This window comes from Ambystoma mexicanum, chromosome 5p (genome assembly GCF_040938575.1).
Source record: "Ambystoma mexicanum isolate Mex_15411 chromosome 5p, UKY_AmexF1_1, whole genome shotgun sequence".
Classification (NCBI taxonomy): domain Eukaryota; kingdom Metazoa; phylum Chordata; class Amphibia; order Caudata; family Ambystomatidae; genus Ambystoma; species Ambystoma mexicanum.
The window spans coordinates 173,060,391-173,084,588 of NC_090930.1; the positions used below are offsets into that span (position 1 = coordinate 173,060,391).

Here is a 24,198-nt window from a genome sequence, read left to right on the forward strand (position 1 = left end):
ATATTAACCGAGTTCAAACTTTCAGAGCTTAAACAGAGTGATCATAGCATATTGACAATGAATTGGCAGTGGATTGTCGATATGGTGGGTAAAGACAGGAACATATATCGCAACTCCTTATTGCTTTCTGCGAAGGGCAATCGTTTCAGATGGACTCCGACGATGTTGTCAGACCTACTGAAAATCATCTCATACTCAAAAGATTTGTTGGAGCCAAATCTATTATATCAAGAGGGGAACTACATTCCGGCATTGCACTTATTCAAAAAGAAAAGTGTTAATGGGGGAAGAATAATCATAAAACTCGTAGACATGTGAGTGATAATGAGGAGTCCTTAAGAAAAACACAACTCAGGAAGGAGATACGTAGCATTAAGGCATGGGACCCTGTACTACGTAAATCATTCACTATTAAATTGGCTGAAACAGCATCAAGCCCAGATGATTTCACAAGATGCAAAAATCATGCTGTACTCACTGACAACTAAAAGCTCTGCTATGATTTGGGGATTGATAAAAAGTATATATATACCTGTTCAATCTATTAGCCAAGTCAATGCGGTGCCGGAGGAAGTTTGGACAGAGTATTATTCATCTCTATATGCGAGTAGTGTTTGGGCAAAACATCTACCAGGCCATTTATCTAAGGGATTAGAACAACTGAAAATCTTGGAAGATATGGGATACATTACTCACCGTAATCGTATTTCTGATGCTTGTATCTGCTTAGATTCACATGCTGTGCATAAGGCCGACATCTAGTGGAAGCTGCGGAGTATTACAGTTTGTTTTTCGAAACTCGAAAATGGGCGTCGACACAGGGCGTGCCAGTAATACTATCCCTAGTGTGACGTCCACTGTACCCAAGATCCCTCACGCGTCTAGGATCCTCATTGTATTTTTTCTGACAGGAGGTAGCATGAGGAGTAGCGCGAGTACAGATAATCCAAGCAGATAGACAGAAAGGTAAGACTACAAGCAATCATGCACCTTCTCTCAGAGGGGAGGAAGGGTGGGTCGCATGTGAATCTAAGCAGATACAAGCATCAGAAATACGATTACGGTGAGTAATGTATCCCTTCTGAGGCTTGTGGAATCTGCTTAGATCACATGCTGTGCATAGATTAGCGAGCAGTACCAGAAGAAGGAGGTGGAATGTGAGAAGGGTCATGAGCAAATAAGTGTCTTAGAACCGCTTGTCCCACTTGTGCATCTGCCTTGGAATGGGTGTCAATGCAGTAATGCTGAGTAAAAGTGTGAATAGAGCTCCAAGTAGCTGCTTTGCAAATGGTGTCAAGGGGTACATGTGCAATGAAAGCCAGAGTGGCCCCAATGCCTCTAGTAGAGTGGGCCCTTGGCGTGAAAGGCAGAGTCTTTTCAGAGAGTGTGTAACACAGCTGGATACAGTTAATAATCCACTTCGAGATGGCACCTTTAGAGATGGAATCCCCCTCTCTGCCTGTAGCTACGGAGACAAACAGTTGATCTGTTTTTCTTAGCGGTCTGGTTTTATTTACATAGTAGAGGACCGCCCTACGCACATCTAGGGTGTGTAGTTTCACCTCAGCCGAGCTTCGCGGGTTCTGGAAGAAAGCCGGAAGCTCGATGGACTGGTTTACATGGAATTTTGATATAAATTTAGGTGAGAACCTAGGGTGTGTGTGTAAAACCAGTTTGTCTTTATGGATAGTAAAGAAGGGATCCTGCACTGACAGAGCCTGAATTTCACTGACCCTTCTTATAGAAGTAATAGCTACTAAGAAGGCCGTTTTATAAGTCAGGTGTTTGAGGCTGCTCTTATGCATGGGTTCAAAAGGGGGGCCCATGAGCTTGGCTAGCACCACATTAAGGTCCCACCCTGGTGGTGGGTTTGAAATAGGAGGGTGAAGTCTCTTTACTCCTTCCATGAAGGCCTTAACTACTGGTACTTTCCACCACGAAACCTTGCTATGGGAAGTGGTGTAAGCCGACAGGGCTGCCAGGTGTACTTTCAGTGAGTTAAAAACCAATCCTGCATCTAGCAGGTGGAGCATGTATGTAACAATAGTGGAAGGAGTGCAATCAACTGGGTTGATTTGTCTACTCTGGCACCAGATAACGAACCTCTTCCACTTGTCAAAGTAACAGTGCCTTGTGTTTGGTTTCCTAGATTCCTTTAGGATGTCCATACACCTCTGTGGCAAATTGAGGTGTCCAAACTCTATGACCTCCGGAGCCATGCTGCCAGGTTCATTGAGTTGGGTTGCTGGTGCACTGTTTGACCTTGGTGCTGGGACAGTAGGTTGTACCAGGCTGGAAGTTTGATGGGCTCGCACACCGCCATCCTGCGTAGGTGTGGGAACCACGGTTGTCTTGCCCACATGGGAGCAACTAGGACGAGCGTCATCGATTCCCTGTTCATCTTGTTCACCACTTTCCTGATGAGAGGAGTTGGTGGAAAAGCGTACGCAAACATCCCTGACCAGTTCATCCACAGGGCGTTCCCCTGGGAGTCTGGTTGGGGGAACCTGGATGCAAATCCTGGGCATTGTCTGTTTTCGCTTGTGGCGAATAGGTCTATAGTGGGGAAACCCCACTGAGAGAAGATATCTTCACGACCTCTCTGTGAAGAACCCATTCGTGTTCCTCTGGGAGGGAGTCTCTGCTCAGAGCATCCGCTAGGGAATTGAGCTCCCCTGGAACATGTTGTGATGACAGGAAGATGTTCCGTCTGAGTGCCCATATCCAGATTTTCTGGGCAAGCTTGGACAGATTTGGCGAGCGAGACCCTCCTTGCTTGTTCAGGTAGAACATGGCTGTAGTGCTGTCCATCCAGATTTGCACTGACAGGTTTAGTAGGTGGGGCTCGAACACCTGAAGCGCTCTGAATACTGCCAGAAGCTCTAGCAGGTTGATGTGGTTCTTGGCCACTGAGTGAGACCAGAGACCCTGAGCTGTGTGGTGGAGATGGTGAGCTCCCCACCCCGTCAGACATGCATCTGTAGTGACTACTGCCTGTACTTCGGGATCGTAAAAGGGTTTCCCCTGTGCGTGATTCTCTCTTGTCCACCAGTGAAGGCTTTGTACCAGTGTTGGCGAAACGACCACTAGATCGTCCCACTGACCACTTGCCTGAGACCACTGTTTCGCCAACCATTCCTGCATGGGACGTATGCGCAGGCGCGCCTGGGGGACCAGGTAAATACATGACGCCATCATGCCCAGTAAACGCATTGCTTTGCGTACCGTTATTTGTTGACCGGACTGATAATGCGGAATTTGCAGTAGTTTATTCCGAATTCTTTCTTCTGTAGGAAAGGTCAACCCCTCCTGGGTATCCAGGATTGCTCCTAGGAATTGTTTTGAGGTGCTTGGCACCAGACTTCTTCTCGTTGATTGAGAAGCCTAACTCGTGGAGGAGGTCGATAGTCCTTTGAATGTTTGTCCTGCAAATTCCTGGTGTTTCCCCCGTTATGAGCCAGTCGTCCAGATAAGGGTACACTGGGATTGCCTCCCTGCGTAGGTGTGCAGCCGCCACCGCCAGTACCTTGGTGAATACCCTTGGTGCTGAAGCTATCCCGAAGGGCAGTACCTTGAATTGGTAGTTGCGACTGTCCACCTTGAAGCGCAAGTACTTTCTGTGCGCTGGGAACATGGAAATATGAAAATAAGCATCTTTCATATCCAAGGTTGCCATGTAATCCCCCTTTTTTAGGAGGGGGATTACCTCTTGTAGCGTGGTCATACGAAATTTTTGGGGCTTGACATACTTGTTGGCAGGCCGTAATTCCAATACTGGGCGCATTGTCAAGTCTTTCTTTGGCACAAGGAAGTAAGTTGAATAAATACCCTTGTTTACCTGGTGTCCCGGGACGAGTTCTATCGCGTCCTTTTGTAGAAGACTGGCGATCTCCTCGAGGAGAATCTTCTGATGTTCTAAGGAGTGTACTCTTTGTCGTGGAGGATGGTTCCGGGGACGCTGCAGTAGCTCTATACAATATCCTGTGGATACTGTTGACAGCACCCATCTGTCTGATGTGATCCCTTCCCAAGCCTGGGTGAAGTTTGAAATACGTCCCCCTACTGGGGTTGCGTGAGAAGGGACCCTGAACTGAGCGTCACTGCTTTGGTGGAGGCGTGCCGCCTCCCTTGCTGGGGCTGCCTCTGCCTTTACCACGACCTCTCCTATTACCTCTGCCGTAACCCTGGATAGACTGTTGGTTGTTGTTCCACTGTGTACCCTGCCCCTGGGAATAGTTAGATCCTCTCTGGGAATTTTGGCCGCCTGGGCGATGAAAATTACTATTCCCTCTCTGGTTAGGGGGTTTATTGGTTAACTGGCCAAGGGATTGGAGTGTCTCGTATTCGTCCTTGGCATTTTTCAGTGCGTCTTCAACCGCCTTACCAAACAGATCGGTTTCCACCGGTTTGTCCAACAATGATGCCTGGGTTTCTGCTTTAAAACCTGACTGCCGTAACCACGCATGTCTCTTGATAACAGTGCCCTCCGCTATCAATCTGCCTGCGTTGTCCGCGGCGTGGAAGGTTGCTTTCAAAATGCAACCAGACACGGCTCTACCCTCTGCGGAAATCCAAGCTAATTGGCCCTTTAACGGTTCAGGAGCAGAGGCTATGAGTGCCGCAACTTCTTCCCACTGATGGCAGTTGTAGCTGGCCAACAGGGTGGTGGAGTTAGCAATCCTTGCTTGATAGGCGGACGTTGAGGCTACCTTCCTGCCGAAACCGTATAGTTTTTTGCTCTCCTTGTCGGGTGGAGCTTCTGACGCAGACAAGGGTGTCCCAGCCCTCTTACGAGTGTTGGTGACAACTAGGGAGTCTAGCCTCAGATGTCCTCTTATATAGAGAGGGTCAGACTGTGCCGCCCTGAAAAGTTTTTCAACCCTGGGATTGACTGCTCTGGTGAGGTTTGGGTTCACCAGGGACGGATCTATTCTCCGCTGAGTGGATTTAAGGATAGGGATGGTCTGGGCAACAGGCCTCCTTTCTCCCACCAACTCTTCTGCGAAGTCCCTTTCCCCCTGTACACCGTGGGTGTCAATGTGGAAATGTTCTGCTGCGCGAGCGAGAACCTCATTTAGGAGGGGTTGGTTTTCGACCGGGGAGTCGGTAACCGGGGCTTCGTTCTCTACCGGGGAATCTACTGTGTATGTTTCCGGGTCATCCTCTTCTTCTTCCTGGTCCTCATCATCCCCATAGTAGCCCGTCCCGGTTTGCTCTTCTATCATACCAAATCCTTGGTCCTCACAAAAGGAAGCCTCTCCTTGATACCGTTAGTATGGTCTTGCGTAAGGTTGTACCTCGAAGGGTTCTGACCTCATAGGAGTTTCAAACTGGCCCTTTTTACTCGGGGTGATAGGATCAGTAGAGCCTGAGGGTGTGACCCCTTGTGGATCATACGAGAGGAAATGTTCTGGATTTTTATCATAAAAATCAGCCAAAGAGGACATTCTTGACATGACCCTATCTATGTCTTCACTGGACCATTTTTTGGAACTGGGAATGACTCTCTCAGCAAGTCTATGGGATTTATCTTGAGTAGCTTTGCTCAAGATAAATTGTGGACCTATCAGCAGACCTGGGCTTGTCTGTCTGTTTAGGGGGAGTGGAGTGTTTCACAGGTGTGGAAGAATGCACAGGTAGTTTCTTCTGCTGTTTTCCCCCCTCCCCGTGCGTAGAAAAATGTTTTCCCTGTCCCTTAGTGGCTCCGGAGTTTTTCGACGCCTGGCGTCGAGGATCGGGAGAGGTGTCCCTGTCCTTCGAGCGTGGGGCCTCGCTGGCTTTAACTGCGGGCTCCGACTCCTGGAGCGCGGCCTGGTGGTGGAAGTCGTCTTCGTCTTCCGACGATCGAACTTCTGTTAGCCTAGGGAGCGAGGCACTCTTGGCAAGAGTGGATGATTGCCTGGAGTCATGCGGCGATCTTGATCGAGAGCGCCCAGAGGACACCGAATCGGACCGTTCTGTCTGTGCCTCTTTCCGAGAACTCGACGTCGTCGAGTCTCAGTTGGACTTAGTGTGTTTAGTGTGTGTAGTATGTGAAGCGCTTGTGTCGCCGGGGGTCTTCCCCATAGCCGCTCTGCCGGACGACCTCCCGAGGTCGGGGACCTGCGCTCGGCTGTCTTTCGACGCCGTAATACCCTCGCCGTCCGAAAGTACGGCGTCGCTGCCATCCTTGCCATCCTGCCAAACCTTAAGTGTCTTAGGTTTAAACCTACTACACGCTCTGCAGTTCGCTTTGGGGTGGTCCCTCGGCAAGCAGAGATTGCACGTGGCGTGCCTGTCGACCCAAGGGTATTTGCGATTGCACTTGGGGCAGAATTGAAAAGGGGTACCCTCCATACGCACCTTGAGGCAGCAGGCTGTTAAGTGTAGGAAATGTATAAGGTGTACCTATATACCAAGAGTGTAGAGTATGTACCATCCCCCACTCTCCCTACTTGCAGGGCCGAGGCCAGCGGCCTTCCAGGCCCGGGCCGAGGCCAGCGGCCTTCCAGGCCCGGGCCGAGGCCAGCGGCCTTCCAGGCCCGGGCCGAGGCCAGCGGCCTTCCAGGCCCGGGCCGAGGCCAGCGGCCTTCCAGGCCCGGGCCGAGGCCAGCGGCCTTCCGAGGCCCAAATCCTTCGTGCAGCAGCCGACGGTCGATTTTTTCTCCAGCCGGCGTCGAGTGTCGAAGTTCGACGTTGGGGTGGGGAAGGATGTCAATAGATTATTATTTTAAATTTTAGCAAAAGTATGGCTAAGGCCAGGGGACTCCGCAAAATGCTTCCGACCAGTATGGCGGAAAAAAACAATCTGAGGATCCTAGACGCGTGAGGGATCTTGGGTACAGTGGACGTCACACTAGGGATAGTATTACTGGCACGCCCTGTGTCGACGCCCATTTTCGATTTTCGAGAAACAAACTAATACTCCGCAGCTTCCACTAGATGTCGGCCTATGCACAGCATGTGATCTAAGCAGATTCCACAAGCCTCAGAAATTATATTACATAAAGAAATTGAGCTCTTCAAGAGCAATTGGCCCTGATGGACACTCAAATTCCATGCTAAAAGACCATCCGGAAGCACGGGCTTCCATTCTGCATGTAATATTTGACCAAGTAATATACACAAACAAAGAAAAGGGGATAGAATTAACCCTAGAAATTATAGGCCGGTGGCATTATTGGATGCACCTGGGAAGTTATTTGCTCGCTTTGTGTTGGAAGAATTTACCCAATGGACCATCAAATCTGTAATTAACCCATTTCAGACTGGCTTTCGTCCAGGGCTAGGAACAGCAGTTAATCTACAGGTCATTCATGCCATCAAAAAACACGAATTGCAGATGAATGAAGACTTATACAGGGCGTTCATAGATTTTCAAACCGCCTTTGACTCTGTGTCTAGGCCTCTGTTATTTAGGAAGTTAGAACTTAGGAGGTGCCCAGAACATGTGAAACATTGGATTCAGGAGTTTCACTCGAATACCTCAATTAAAGTGAGAATTTCACTTGATGGCACTCTAACTCGCTGCATTCTTACCTTTAGAGGTTTGAAGCAGGGGTGCCGAATGGCCTCCTCCCTGTTCAATTTTTATATAGCAGACATGGCGGAGGAATTTAAGATACTGGTGTCAGACTCTGCTCGGCTGGCTGCAAGTGTGATCCCCTGGCTGTTTTATGCTGATTTGATTCTGCTGTCGAAAACAGCCAGGGGGTTACAGAGGCTGTTGGATGAAGTAGGAACATTTGTCAAGCAAAATGAATTGAGTATAAATTTAGCAAAGTCAAAGACTATGAGGATCGAAAACAGGCACAAGAGAAAAACCGCTCATCTGTCCTGGCTTTTGCACGCTCAGCGTTTAGAAGATGTCAAGGAGTATAAATACTTGGTCCTGAATGTGAATACAAGTGAGGCTGACACCCCTTATTATAAGGAAACCAGACTGAAAATGAAAACAGCTGCTGCCCAGGCTACTTTGCTGAATTATAAATATGGAATGTTTTCATGCAAACCTATAGTCATATTTTACTGCCAGAAAGCTGTACTTACAGTGATCTATGGTGCCGAAACTAGATCTTGGAGAGATGATAGGTTTTGGTCAGTGTTAGAGGGTATCTATTGGAAATCGCTGTTGAAGCTTCCCAAATCGGTGTCAATATATTTAATTCGGTATGAGCTTGGGTTGACATCACTCTACACCATGCTCTATGTTTTGCACCAGGGAATTTCATTACATATGATTCACTTCGAAGATTATACATTACTGTCGAAGGAATCACTGTGGTGGTATTTATATAATACCAGATTGACCAAAGTCAGAATTTCTAGAGTCAACTATTTATTGGCCTTGAAATTAACTAATGACAACAACTGATTTAATGTATGATGTCGATAGCTGAGCATGGTTGACAAGCAATATTGTGATAAACCAATGCCTTGGCCTTGTTAAATGTATTTAACTTTGCTGCTGAAGTAATGAAGAATAAATTGTACTATAAGGGAAAGGAAAGGGGGAAGGAATTACTAATTTAGTTTTTCATCTTTTTCTCCTTCTCTTCCCGCTGGTTGTTTTATTGAACTTGGAGAGATACTTTTTTGTTGGACAGTGGTATTAAGGATTTTGTTCTTGATTGTTCATGATTCAGGGGTCGATTATTAGTTGTCGACCAGGGCATTGGGTTGGGTTTTTCTTCCGTTTATTTTATTTTTTAAGTTTTAATCTATGTCATGCTGTCAAGGCTGAATTGAAATGAATTGATCTGTAATGTTTTAATTTTGTATTTTTCATTCTGTATTTTATATTGAAAAGTTGATTTATCAACTGTAACAATAAAACTTTTTTTTAAAAAGCAACACAGTGGTAGGTAAAAGTAAACCACCTCCACCAGCCATTAACTGTAGAAAAGGACACACTAGGTAACTCCTCCAGCTCCCTATTGTAAAATAGTGTGGGCTGGGTCTAGAAAGTTACAAAATGTAAGTCAAGTTTATTTCACTTCACTGCTCTTGGAAACAGTTTCACCAAGAGAAGGTATTTTAACCTTGGGGAAATATAAGACTTCCCTGTGCCACTGCACTGAAGGTGCTGTGTATCACAATGTAAAGATGATGCCTATGGAGTTTGTCAGACCCCAAAGTCAAAAGAAACAGAGTCCAAATCACAGAAAATACATATGAGAGTGGGAAAAAGGTCTCTCTTCAGGTTAGAAGGTCCTAAAGTCCAGCAAAAAGATCTGGGGGTTTCTAAGGTAGAAGGGACTGAGCACATTTCTGAGAATTCTCCCTAACAATAAGTGTTATTTGAAAACTTGTTATTGGGAATCTCTATGTTGCATCTCTACAGCTCACATGAACCCCTCTTGAGATAAGTCTGGCTGCTCAGTCACTCTACCAACTTGTGTAGTTCAGATCTATACCAATAGTTGGGGTTTCTATTGCCAAGAGGGCAAGGCTGGTATAGTCTTGCACAGGGTAACAACACACTCTTGCCTAACAGTATTGTTGAACAGACACCTAGGTTTTGTTTATGCACTCATCAGTAATCGAGCAGTCTAGTGTTTTGTTGAACAGCACATGATTATCAAGACGGCGTAATTCACGTTCTGTGCACGTACCACACGACCAATATGGCAGTGACAAAGTAAATATGGTGCCCGATTTCCACACAGAGCCAGTAGAACACTGAACGTCGAGGACTCATTGGGTATTCTTTAGTTTATTATTTAATTGGTTAAAAAATCAAGTTGCTGCTCCCCATGAATTAAGACTGGCGTGTTGAATTGAATATTTCGCACAGCACTTAACTGCATCAGTATTCGTGTTGAATCACATATATGCAGTGCATTTATTATGACCTTTGCACCATGGTGTGAGGGATACCTTGATTTAGTTTTCGTTTTGGTGGATTAGGGCAATAGTCCACAAGCTCTGTACATGCCAGCAGTCAGGTTAATCTGATAAAATCACACAGGCGCAGTGGATTTTTGTTGTAATTTGCACAAATATTCTGAAAATGATCCCACCTCAAAAATATATCTGGGGCACAGATACATTTATGTCTCGGTTAGACATCCATTCAACCCTGGAGGCAATGTGGTAAACAGTACTATAACGTCGCGGTGAGTCTGCAGGCCTGTCCCAGATAATTGTAAAGGCATCCTCGTGCCTTTGAGCCCCAATCACCCCCTGCTTTCCATCCCGACCGTGCCCGCTCCCCGCTTCCTGGTCCCTCCACCTCCCGCCTCCTGTCCCGCCTCCCCCGCGCTCTGATTGGCCAGCAGGCCGTGTGTTTTGTGCCTAGTGTGCCGTGCTCTCATACGGAGGGCCATTCCAGCAGACCCTCGTCGCGGTGAGTCTGCAGGCCTGTCCCTGATAATTGTAAAGGCATCCTCGTTCCTTTGAGCCCCAATCACCCCCTGCTTTCCATCCCGACCGTGCCCGCTCCCCGCTTCCTGGTCCCTCCACCTCCCGCCTCCTGCCCCGCCTCCCCCGCGCTCTGATTGGCCAGCAGGCCGTGTGTTTTGTGCCTAGTGTGCCGCGCTCTCATACGGAGGGCCATTCCAGCAGACCCTCGTCGCGGTGAGTCTGCAGGCCTGTCCCAGATAATTGTAAAGGCATCCTCGTGCCTTTGAGCCCCAATCACCCCCTGATTTCCATCCCGACCGTGCCCGCTCCCCGCTTCCTGGTCCCTCCACCTCCCGCCTCGCCTCCCCCGCGCTCTGATCGGCCAGCAGGCCGTGTGTTCAGACCCTCGTCGCGGTGAGTCTGCAGGCCTGTCCCAGATAATTGTAAAGGCATCCTCGTGCCTTTGAGCCCCAATCACCCCCTGCTTTCCATCCCGACCGTGCCCGCTCCCCGCTTCCTGGTCCCTCCACCTCCCGCCTCCTGCCCCGCCTCCCCCACGCTCTGATTGACCAGCAGGCCGTGTGTTTTGTGCCTAGTGTGCCGTGCTCTCATACGGAGGGCCATTCCAGCAGACCCTCGTCGCGGTGAGTCTGCAGGCCTGTCCCAGATAATTGTAAAGGCATCCTCGTGCCTTTGAGCCCCAATCACCCCTTGCTTTCCATCCCGACCGTGCCCGCTCCCCGCTTCCTGGTCCCTCCACCTCCCGCCTCCTGCCCCGCCCACAGTCCTTCCCATTGGCCACCCGGCCCCCTTTCCCAGGCCATTACTGCACCTCCCAAGGCAGCCCTCTACCTGGCAGCCCCTGCGGCTAAGGACCCGGGGCAAAGGACGACTCCTCCAGGGACGAACCCAGATCGTATCTGCAGGTATCCGCAGGAGAAGCAAGAAGCAACAACAAGTAAGTGTGGCAAGGGCAGGGCCTGAAGCAACTACTTCAGGCCGTACTACCCTACCACTCCTCTAAAACAGCATCAATCCTATTATAAGTTACCCTCAGAAACCCGGCATTGCATTGCTCCCAATTGTACTCTAAAGTTGCGCCCATTAGCCTCTCGCAGGAATGTTGCATTCAGAAGTGTTCCCAACTGCATTTAATAGTGTTCCCAAGTGCATCTAGGAGTTGCGCCCAATAGCCTTGAGTAGTGCTCCGAATTACATGAAGTATTGTTACCAATTGCATATAAGAGTTGCGCCCATTAGCCTCTCTCAGGAAAGCTGCATTTAGAAGTGCACACAATTCCATTTAGTAGTGTTCCCAACTGCATTTAATAGTGCTCCCAATTGCATTTAGATGTATTGCCCAATAGCCTCTCTGAGGAAAACTGCATTTAGAAGTGTTCCCAATTGCATATAGGAGTTACGCCCAATAGCCCCTCTAAGGAAAGTTGCATTTAGAAGTGTTCTCAAGTGCATTCAGTAGTGTTCACAACCGTATCTAATAGTGTTCCCAATTGCATTTAGGTATTGTGCCCAATAGCCTCTCTGAGGAAAATTGCATTTAGAAGTGTTCCCAATTGCATTTAGGTGTTGTGCCCAATAGCCTCTCTGAAGAAAGTTGCATCTAGAAGTGTTCCCAATTACATTTATGTATTGCGCCCAATAGCCTCTCTGAGGAAAATTGCATCTAGAAGTGTTCCCAGTTGCATTTATGTATTGCGCCCATTAGCCTCTCTGAGGAAAGTTGCATTTAGAAGTGTTTTCAAGTGCATTCCCAGTTGCATTTATGTATTGCGCCCATTAGCCTCTCTGAGGAAAGTTGCATTTAGAAGTGTTCTCAAGTGCATTCAGTAGTGTGCCCAACTGTACTTAATAGTGTTCCCAATTGCACTTAGGTATTGTGCCCATTAGCCTCTCTAAGGAAAGTTGCATTTAGAAGTATTCACAATTGCATCTAGCTGTGTTCCCAACTGCATCCTGAAGCTGCGCCCAATAGTCTCTCGCAGGAAGTTGCATTTAGAAGTGTTCCCAATTGCTTTTAGAATAGCCTCTCACCTAATCCCAATTGCATTTAATAAGTGAAGTTACGCCCATTAGCCTCTCTAATGAAAATTGCATCTAGAAGTGTCCTTAATTACATTTAATAATGTTCCCAATTACATCTAGGTGTTGTGCTCAATAGTCTATCTGAGGAAAATTGCGTTTAGAAGTGTTCCCAATTGCATTTCAGGAGTCGTGCCCAATAGCATTCATTAAGTATTACGCTCCTATAGCCTACGTGCGTATGTAGAAGTTGTCCCCAATAGCCTCTCGCAAGAAAGTTCAATTAGAAGTGTTCCCAATTGCATTTAGGAGTTTTCGCCCAATAGCCTTGAGTAGTGCTCCCAATTACATTAAGTATTGTTACCAATTTGCATTTAGGTGTTGCGCCCAATAGCCTCTCCAAGGAAAGTTGCATTTTAGAAGTGTTCCCAATACCATTTAGTAGTGTTCGCAACTGCATTTAATAGTGCTCCCAATTGCATTTAGGTGTTGCGCCCAATAGCCGCTCTGAAGAAAGCTGCATTTAGAAGCATCCCCAATTGCATTTAGTAGTCTTCCCAACTGCATTTAGGTGTTGTGCCAAATAGCCTCTCTAAGAAAGTTGCAATTAGAAGTGTTTCCAATTGTATTTCTGAAGTTGCCCCCAATAGAATCTCTAAGACTCTGGCATTTAGAATTGTCCCCCAAATTACAATTAGAAGCTGCGCCCAATAACCTCTCTGAAAAAAGATAATTAGTAGTGTTCCGAATTGCATTCATTAATTATTACGCTCCTACAGCCAACGTGCGTATGTAGAAGTTGTGCCCAATAATCCCTCTAAGAAGTCTCTCTAAGACTAACAACCTAATACCCCTTCTAAGCAAATAGAATCTTGAGGCTGTCCGAATATCCTCCCTGGCGACAGAGGAACCAAGAAGGGTACCCAATAAACTAAAATAATCTCTGTTTACAACTCTAGCTAAAAGTGTACCCAATAAACTAAAATAATCTCCGTTTACAACTCTAGCTAGAAAGCACCAAATAAATCAAATACCTTCTTGAGCAGTAGAACCCTGAATGGTGCCTAAAAGCGTGTCATCACCGACCTTAGAACTACAATCAGAAAACCCTCCTAAACCAATCTTAAAACTCGCACCAATCATGAGTGCACCCACTCCACCAGAATCAGTCAGAAACACCACCCATGGACCACCCCCACTCTCCAATCTGTCTTCCGTCCCTTCCCGCCTCTCCCAAACCCCGCCACCCTGTCTCGAATTCCCTGTTCTTCCCCTCTCCAAACACCAAGCAAGGGGGGCACGATGGCGAGCCACCCACCCCAAGACCACTCATCCCCTGAAGCCCACCCCCGACCCACCACCAGCACTACCCATACCCGCTCCCCTCTCTATCATACCTGACACACCCCACCCTGCAATCGCCCAACTTCCGCCCTCCCCTTATACCCCTGCCACCATCCCCACTCGACCTCACCGCTTCCCCTCACTAAAAACTGCACGGCTGGCCCTAGCAAGAACCGAAGCTGCCTCCCGCTCACCCTCCGACCCCCCCACTCTCTCCCACACACCAGTCGCAGCAAGGAAACTAAAGAGGAAACGTTCTTGGTCCCCCTCAATCTCACAGCACTCCTCGCCCCCCCTATCTCGACCAATCACATCTATCCTGCAATCCCCCCTCTCCCCCGCGGCTTCCCCCCGCCTGAAACCCCTCTCCCTCGATTTCTCATCAGCTGCAACTGAAACTCCTAACCGTCAACATCCTTCTCTCAAATCCCCCTTCCAAAACCCGACCATCCTATCACACGAAGCCTCCCAACCCCTCCCAAAGCCTGCCAATCTCTCTGCTCCCCCACTATTCCCATCTATCATCACCCAACCTCCCCCTCCTCCCCCTAAACTCTCCACCACTGCACCATCCCCCTCCACCACCAAGATCATCCCTGACTGCCGATATGAACTGCATCCTATTTAACGCCCGATCAATAGCAAAAAACAAACATTCCATCTTTGACCTCCTCACCTCTGACAAACCAGACCTAGTTTTCATCACTGAAACCTGGTTCTCTGACGATTTCGGCCCAATCGCCAACGAAGCCCCCCCCCTCCCCCCCCCCCCCCCCCAACTACTCCCTCATCCCACTGAACCGTCCGTCCAGGGGAGGAGGGGTAGCATTCGTCTTTAAATCTCTCTTCCGCGCCTCAATCATCGATAACCAACCCTCCATTCCATCCTGCGAATCTCTCCTTGTTAAACTATCCCTCTCACCATCGCTCTCACATAGCTTCCTAATAATCTACAGACCCCCAGGCTACGATAGACACTTCGCAAATAACCTTTGCGACTCTATTGACACCCTCCAACTAAACCATCCCAACCTCACCCTTCTTGGAGACTTCAACAACTATCTCTGATGCGCCTCACCCCCTCCTGCAAACCATCAACCCGCCGTGGCCCTTTCCCCAGATGGTTCACTCCTGAGCTGAAGACCACTAAACGACTATACAAACACCTAGAACGCAAATGGCATAAAGAGAAAACCCATGAGAGCAGGACCACCTTGGCCCGACACCTGTATCGGTACAAAGCCGAAATCCGGAAAACAAAAAAGGCCCACTACAACTCCCGAATCCTAAACTGCAAAAACCCAAGTAAAGAACTCCACAAAATCATCTCCGAATTCACCAATCCAGCTTGTAACACAACCATCACGACCGCATCGCAATCACTCTGTGACTCACTCTCCCTCCACTTCTACTCCACAGCTATATAAAGGACAAATACTCTAACCTCCAAACTAGCACTCTTACAGCCACTAGACAATCCTCAGCCTGTACCACCCAACTCATCAGCCGCAACCTCCACACAACCAACGTTTGACTCTTTCAGTCCATTAACAACAGAACAGTTTCTCAAACTCCTATCTGCCCGCAAACCATCCGGATCACCATTAGATCCATGCCCAGCCACTACCCTTAAAGAAATATTTGCCTCCACCTGCGCAGGAGAACACGCAAGATCCATCATAAATGCTTCCCTCTCTTCCGGTACCTTTCCAGACGCATTCAAATTGGTGCACGTCAAACCCCTGATTAAAAAACCCTCGCTCGATCCGCTCGAGCCCAAAAACTACCGCCCCATATCAAACACCAGGTTCTTCGCCAAACTCAATGATCGAACCGCCTACTCTCAACTTAACGCCTTTGTTGAAGCCAACAAACTCCTAGACCCCGCCCAATCAGGCTTCAGAACTTGTCACGGAACTGAAACCACCCTAACCTCTATCTTGGACGACCTTAAAATGACTGCTGACTCCGCGGGATGCGCCGCACTAATCCTTCTCGACCTATCAGCCGCCTTTGACACGATCAATCACTCAATACTCCTCGATCGCCTACACTCCCTAGGAATACGTGGAACCGCCCTCAAATGGATAGCGTCATTCCTCAAGGGCAGGCACCAATAACGACACTCTCCAACTTTACCTCCCAAGCCCGACCAGTCGACACAGGAGTCCCACAAGGAGCGTGTCTATCTGCTCTCCTTTTCAATCTCTACCTGATCACCCTCCCACCGATAATTCGTGCACACAACATCCTATGTTACAATTACGCCGATGACACACAACTATTTCTAAAATTCTTGAACACGAATCCTAACTCACGACCTGACCTGGCAGCCTGCCTCCTTAACATTGAACGCTGGATGACCCAAAACCACCTCCTGTTAAACCCCTCCAAAACAGAAATCATGGTGTGCAGCAACCCAGATCTTCTCCCACACCCACTACCCTGGCCAACCACCATGGGCAATTCGCCGATACCCTACAACACAGTGAAAAATCTTGGATGCACCCTAGACTCTGACCTAACAGTCTCGCAACAAGTCAACAACGTCTCAAAGTCCTGCCACTACCACCTCAAAAACCTTAGGCACGTCTTTCCATATCTATCATTTCCTAACAGAGTCTCTGCGGTACAATCAATGGTCACCTCTCGGCTCGACTACGGCAACCCCCTATACCTCGGAATCCATGCCTACCAAATGAACAAACTTCAAAGAGCACAAAACCCGGCGGCCAAAGCGTTACTTGCGCTTGGTCCAAGAGACCACGTATCCCCAGCCCTAAAGACACTGCACTGGCTTCCAGTAGCCCGTAGGGTAGCTTTCAAAACCTTATGCCTCACCCATCGAGCAGTACATAAAACTGGACCGCAATATCTTCAAGAAAAACTAATAGCTTATCACCCCACTCGCACCCTTAGATCAAGCACAGCCGGCCTCCTAGTAATTCCTAAGACAAACTCAGCCAGGTTGGGCGGAGCATCATTCTCAGCCCTAGCCCCAACCCTGTGGAACTCTCTCCCACCCCACATCAGGCTAACCGAAGAGCTAACAGCTTTCCGCAAACTACTGAAAACCTGGCTCTTTCCCTAAAACCAACCGGTTCCGTTCTAGCATCATCAAAATAACACCAACCCAGCGAAGCACCTAAAGCAAAAAAAAAATAAAAAAATAAAACGACTATCAAATATTCACAAAATAAATTAAAACGAGTAATGTAGATCTATACAGTAAAGTAATTAATACGATATGATCAATGGATAAAAGTAAAATAGAGCGTAGACTAGCTTGGAAAGCCGATGAGTATGGTGAACGGATGAATGAGAAGGGCGAATGAATAAAGATGATTCTAGACAAGTATAAATTAATATGGAGGATGAAAGCGGTTGACAGGTGCGTCGGGAATACGGTTGAGTCTGGAGACCTGATGAATAGTACGAGCAAAATCAATAGGGATGACGGATGAGTCTGTAAACCAATTGACTGTAGAAAGCGGTCCGAGTATGGAGAGCTGCTATGTGTAGAGAGTGGAGGAAGGTGGAGAATGGAAGAGCATGCAGACCGAAGGAGCCTGTTGAGCGAAGAGAGCATATAGTGCAGAAGAACGTGGAGAGCAGATGCGCGTAATGAGTAGAGAAAAGTATCAGCGACTGAATGGGGGAGCGACAGGGTGTGGAGAGCGGAAGAATGTGGAAAGCGGAGGAATGTGGAGGGTGAGAGGCCGGAAGTGGGAGATCGGCAGAGTACCAACGTGTGGAATGCGCATGGAAGATGAACGCTGCTGACAGATGATTGTGGAGAGCGGATGACTGTGGAAGACGGATGACTGTGGAAGACGGATGACTGTGGAGGGCGGACGACTGTGGAGGGCGGACGACTGTGGAGGGCGGACGACTGTGGAGGGCGGACGACTGTGGAGGGCGGATGACTGGGTAGGGCGGACAACTGGGCAGGGCGGATGACTAGGGAGGACGTATGCCTGTGGAGGGTGTATGCCTGTAGATGACTGTAGAGCGCGGATGACTGTGGAGGACGAATGACTGTGGACGGCGGACGACCGGGCAGGGCGGATGAATGTGGAAGGTGGATGCCTGTGGAAGATGACTGTGGGGGGCGGACGACTGCGCAGGGCGGACGACTGCGCAGGGCGGACGACTGCGCAGGGCGGACGACTGCGCAGGGCGGACGACTGCGCAGGGCGGACGACTGCGCAGGGCGGACGACTGCGCAGGGCGGACGACTGCGCAGGGCGGACGACTGCGCAGGGCGGACGACTGCGCAGGGCGGACGACTGCGCAGGGCGGACGACTGCGCAGGGCGGACGACTGCGCAGGGCGGACGACTGCGCAGGGCGGACGACTGCGCAGGGCGGACGACTGCGCAGGGCGGACGACTGCGGAGGGCAGTGAGCGTACAGAGCGAACGAATATGAAGAGCAAATACATGTGGTGGACAGATGAATGTGGAGAACACATGAGTGTAGAATGCGGCTAAATGAATATGGAGAACACATGAATGTAGAAAACAGTTGAGTGTAATGCGGGGAAGAACATGGACTGCGGAGGAGCTTAGGGAACGGCTGAGTGTGGCTATCGGCTGAATCTGGCGAGCAACTGTGTGTAGCGAGCGGCTGAGTATGGCAAGCAGCTGAGTATTGTCGGGCAACCGAGTGTGGTAAGCGGCTGAGTATGGCGAGAGAACGGGTATGCGTCGAACGAACGAGAATAAGAGCGAGAGAACGAGTGTACTCAAAACAGATAAGTACATTGTACGGAGAGTGAATGGAGCTGATGAATGCAGAACTGACGAGTGAGTGGCAGATGAGCCTCTGAAGCGAATGAGTGCGTAACAGATGAGCCTGGGGAGAGGGTGAACGCACGAAACAAATGAATGAATGGACCAGAACGCATGATTATGCTAGATGGAGGAGTATGCTATACGGATGAATTTGCTGAGCCGATGAATAGTGCAGAAGAGCAGATGAGAAACAAAACACATCGCACGGACCGGACCCCTCTGAATTGCGTGATGTGCAGACTTTGATGCGGAACGCAAGGAACCGTTGTAAGAGCATACTTCATTTCACACCCCACGCTTACTCTCTCCTTACACCACCACTCAAGTAGAACACAGTGATACTATGACACCATTCGGTATAACTGTTCTCATATCAACATCCGCCGCTCACTCCCCATCACTCTAAGTAAACATTGCTGGTTTCGCACCCCCAGCCAGGCGTACTCGTCAGGCCTAACGCTGCCTCACCCGGACTGGATAACTCCTGCCAGACCGAACACATACCCCTGATTCCTCAACCACCACACCTATCGCTAGGAAGCAGCTACCACAGAAATTCCGCACCAGCTGCACACATACCTGGTGCGCACACGCACCTTTGACTCTCTCTAATCGCTCCACTGACCTGAACCTCGGTTCCCAAGGGTGTTCAACCTACCAGCGCCTTCAGACCATACCAATGAGAACGCCTGGCTGGGGTGTGTGTAACGAGCAGTGTTTACTTAGAATGATGTGGAGTGAGCGGCGGATGTTGGTATGAGAACAGTTATACCGAATGGTGTCATAGTATCTCTGTGTACTAGTTGAGTGGTGCTGTAGAGGAGAGAGTAAGCGTGGTGGTGTGATATGATGGGTTATATGCTCTTTCAAACGTTCTCTGCATTCCAAAACATACTATATACGTCACGCAATTCTATGTGCTCCAGTCCGTTCCATGCATCCCAGTTTGCGCCATACACTCCGGTCCGTTCCACGCACTCATGCATTCCGGCTCGCCCCGCGCACTCGTGTCTGCTCTGCGCGCTCCAGTCCGCATGCGTACTCCAGTCGGCCCCACGCATGCATTCCAGTCGGCCCCATGCTCTACGCATTCGACAGCTCTACGTATTCATCCATTCTATGCACTCATCAGTATTGGATGCAATCTGTACTTGTTTGTTCTACGAACTCTTCCGCTCTACGCAACACGTCCGTTCACTCAGGGCACTTGTTCGCTCCAGGCTCTCGTTCACTCCGGCATTCATCTGCTTTATGCCCTCACATGTACTATGCATTCACCTGTTTCACGCACTCATCCGCTCCCCGCACTCCACTCATCCGCTCCCCGCACTCCACTCATCCGCTCCCCGCACTCCACTCATCCGCTCCCCGCACTCCACTCATCCGCTTTAAGCACTCGTGCTTTACACGCATTCAACAGCAATATCCTGTTACATATACTCATCTCTACACTCATCTGTTCTATACCTTCATCCATTCCGTCCGCTCTATCCACTCGTCCGCTCTATCCACTCGGTACATTCGCCAGGTCTGTACATTCATCTGCTCCAGCGATCTACACACTCTCCGCACTTCCATATTCATCCGTTATCCACACTCATATGCTCTACATACTCATCCGCTCCACATACTCATCTGTCCTACACACTTATCCGGTTAACGCTCCTCCGTTCTGGACATTCATCTGGTTTACGCACTCCTGCGTTCTACTCGATTCTCTATATTTATGCACTCATCCGCGCTATACGCTTGTCCGTTCTACACTCCTGGCCGCTCTACACACTCATCCATTCAACATGTTCATCCATTCCATACACTCATCCGATCTACATATTCATTCGATTTCCACACTCATTCGAACTATATAGGTATCTGTTCTTCCACTCATGCATTCTTCCACACAGCGCATTCCTTTGTTCCACCTGTTTCATCCATTCTAACTAATTCATCCATGCCATTCACTCCGCATGCATTCTGTTCACTTCACAAGTTTAAATCTCTTTACTGTTTCCATATGATTTAGTCTTATTATCCATTTCACTGCTTTGATCTACTTTATTCCTTTTAATTCTGCTTGTCCTTCTAGTTTATGTTAGGGGTTGTTAGCTGTTAGTTTCTCGCATCAGGTGGTTTGATGGATTGGTGTCCCATCACAAACTTAACTCACTTGCAAAAGAGAAAACTCATTTTTGCTCACTTCAAATCACATTTACCTTCAGTTTGAAATCTTATCTGGAGCACTGGATACAGCCAATGCCTAAGGATTAATTTCATCTAAAGATTTACAATAAAAAGTAAACATATATTAGTGAGATTATGAGTAAATTTAGACAAAAGCTGAAAATTCATACCGTGTTCTGGGTCGCTGATCTGAATCACTGTCACTCACTTCTTCACTAACTCCACTTTCACTCTTGTCACTAACGCCAGATTCTTGAAAATCTGAATCATTAGAATCATCACTGGCCACTGTATCAAAAAGACAAACTATTAATAAGTGGTGCATGATTTGCTTGGGTTTATGCTTTGTATACACATACAAAATAATTTAACAAAAAAAGTAAAGAATATTATTTTTATGAATGTAAAGGACTTTTCAAATATGTATTCTATTGAAAAGCTTACCAGCTAAGCCGCATATGCTGGAACCTGCCTATTGAAGGACAGGGTAGGTAAAACACAGATTCACATGTGTGCATTCAGAGATACTGGCATTGGCAGCTTTTCCTTTCAGTCAAATACACACACCAGCATAACAGCTGTTCAATTGTATGATGAAAACGTATGGTCACTGCGAGTTATGTTATAATGATTTATACCGTGCACCGCTACTACCCAAGGGTGGTCTTGAGACGCTCACGTGGCTCTGCAAGAGAAGAGGGCTGGGTGTGTTAGTGGGGATAGGATAGGTTCAGAAACAATAGAAACTGGTGTCTGAGTGTTGTTGTGCGTGTGGGAATTGGTTTGGAAGGCCCGGTGTGTTGTAACCGTATGGATAGAACTCAGATGTTTGTCTTGGGTGTGTGTCGTGTTAGGGTGGGGTTTGCGGTTGTACGCTCTGGTTGGTTGTATCCATAAGGGATACAGAGTCGCAAATGGCTATTATGTGTATGAAGATACGGTGCTGGTGTGTATTTGTGTAGTATTGATGAATTTATGAACTATGAGCATGGGTGTTCTTTCTAGTGAGGTTTCCAAAGTCACAGTAGGGTGCACGGATATTAGGTCTCGGTGTGTCTATGTGTAGTGTGGCTAGCCCCTAGTCATGTAGATTGGCGTTGGTTATGTTGGAGGAGCAGGAAGGGGGGAGCAGTAAGAGGGGAAGTGGGTTAGTAAGTCGGTCAGCTTAATGATGGCTCTGGTGCGAGTCATTGGTTGCCACTCAATGGTATCTTCCCATTTTCTTGGCTGTGGTCCGACAGCCAGTCTCGACTCCTCTCTGGGCCTGGAGGCTGACTTCCCCTATGCGTTTGGTGGCAGAGGATTGTTTGTACTTATTGTATTCCTGGTTACTTATCCAGGATAGATGTGGCAGTTGGGTGTGGACCTGTTGTACGGTCAGCTGCCGCATGGTGCTCAGCTGGTGTTACAATAAATTGAGGTGGAGCTCGACTGGCCAGCCTTAGTTGTGTGGTTGGGCAAGTTAGGGTGATGCTTAGTGTCTAATGCATTACCTATGTTAGGGACAGCTTTTCTGAAGTCCAACTAAGGGCTTCAGAAAACCTTTTCTGAGGCAGTACAAAGCTCTAATCTTAATATAAGCTATACCACCTAAGAACATATGGTAGCGTAGACAGAGCAGCCAAGATCATCTGACGGAGAGTGGGCTGTAGCTCGATACAAAGAAATATGAAAAATTACCTTCATGGTGATTCAGGTTCTCTTAGTCCGGGCTCTCCCTCCTTCACAACTGGTTGGGAACGCATGCATCAGCATGCGGGCTAGAAAATCTGGCTGTAAAAGATAGCTGTCACTAAGAATAAGAGCCTACGTCATGCATGCGTCCCTCCACGCACCATGCCCACACCTTACCCTTACGTCACCAACATTCCACACCCAGTTCCTGTAGTTCTGCGGATGGCGGTAGAATTTAAGTATATGCATACTGTGAGGGATGGCTCGTTGGGCGTTGTGAATGAGACACAAAGCCTCTGGTCCAAAGTCAGGAGAGACAACCCCAGCCATAAAAAATGGTTCACCCCTGATCTTCAAATGGTGAAAAAGGAGAAACGTAAATTGGAATCCCAGTGGTTAAAACATCAAACAGAAGGAAAGAAAATAGCTTGGAAGGACTGAGAAAACCTACAAAAATAATATCAAAACTAAAAAGGAGTACTACAACATTGAGACAAGTCAGACCTCCAACCACACCCAAAAAACTGTTTGAAATTCTAAGACTCATGGAGAAGCCGAAGGCCCTCCTTAACACGTTCATCCCTACCTCACTGGACGTAACAGTACAAACAGCCTTTGAGGCTAAAATAACAAAGGCTAGGCAGAAAGTCAAACAGGCTCTGCCCAATGCAGCCACCCCTATCAAGAAACAGTGCTCGGAACATAGAGTAGAAGGTATCAAACCTTTTGCTTTCTCACTTATAGCGGTTCCTGATATGCATAAGCTTCTCACATCCATGCATCCCACATCATGCTCGGAAAACTTCCTCCCTCTGAAGTTAATCCTACAACACAGACTTGTTTGCCCCCTTTCTGACTAGATTTGCCAATGCCTCGTTTAGAGATGGCAGGATCCCCAAGTAAATCAAAACCGTTGTGGTCACACCGCTATTAACAACCATCAACTTAGACCCAAATGACCCGGGTAATCTCAGACCCATAACAAATTGCCATTTTCTACTTATCTTAGATAAACTTGTCTGTGTGAAATTCCAAGCTTTCGTGGAGAATAGCAACATTCTCCATGATAGACAATCTGGCTTTCAACCTCGGTATAGTACCGAGACAGTCTTACTAGATCTGCAATCGCACATGCTAGGAATAACCAATAAGGGCAAAGCAGGTCTGCTGGTCCTTTTGAATCTTTCCGCAGCATTCGATCTGGTGGACCAACAATGCCTCTTACACTACTTAAGTCATCTGGGATTATGATCCGAGGGGGACGGTTGACTGGTTCCACTCTTATCTGGACGCAAATCCAAAATTCAGTGGGGTTCAGCAGTTTCACCATCGGCCCCTTTCTGGTGCGGAGTCCTCCAAGGGGCTAGTCTATCCCCCATCTTGTTTAACCTTTACACAAAGTCACTTTGTTCTCTTCTGGACGACTTGGGTGTATTTTTCCCCAATTATGAGGATGATACCCAGCTGGTTTTACAGTCTATTGGGGATCATTTAATTGACAAAGCCCTCACTAACATCTGCCAGCAAATAGAACTCTGGATGTCGTCCAATTGGCTTTGTCTAAATGGCAATAAAACAGATGATCAGTTTTGGCTCCAGACATACTTTGGCGAAACGGAGCTTGTCCTTTCAGAGTTTTAAAATTGGTGACATCCAACTGGTCAAACAAAAGTAAAAACTCTGGGGATTCAGGTGGAGGCCAGCCTGAACTCTGAGGCACAGGTTAACCTGCTGAGTCAAAGCTGTAATTACCATCTCCATCTCCTGAGACATATACACCCCTCCATCTCTGAAGGGAACAGTGCTATGATAGCTCGAGCTACTATTATCTCAGGGTAGAC

The 24,198-nt window shown here is 48.0% G+C and overlaps 1 protein-coding gene across 1 annotated transcript in view; it reads right to left on the reverse strand.

Annotated features, from left to right (window-relative positions):
* Nucleotides 1–24,198, reverse strand: part of ATRX (ATRX chromatin remodeler) — a 2,430,811-nt gene that overhangs the window by 1,563,372 nt on the left and 843,241 nt on the right. Inside the window, exon 13 of the mRNA XM_069612585.1 lies at nucleotides 20,854–20,971. Within this exon, the coding sequence (XP_069468686.1) occupies nucleotides 20,854–20,971 (118 nt within the window). The remainder of the gene's footprint in view (nucleotides 1–20,853; nucleotides 20,972–24,198) is intronic.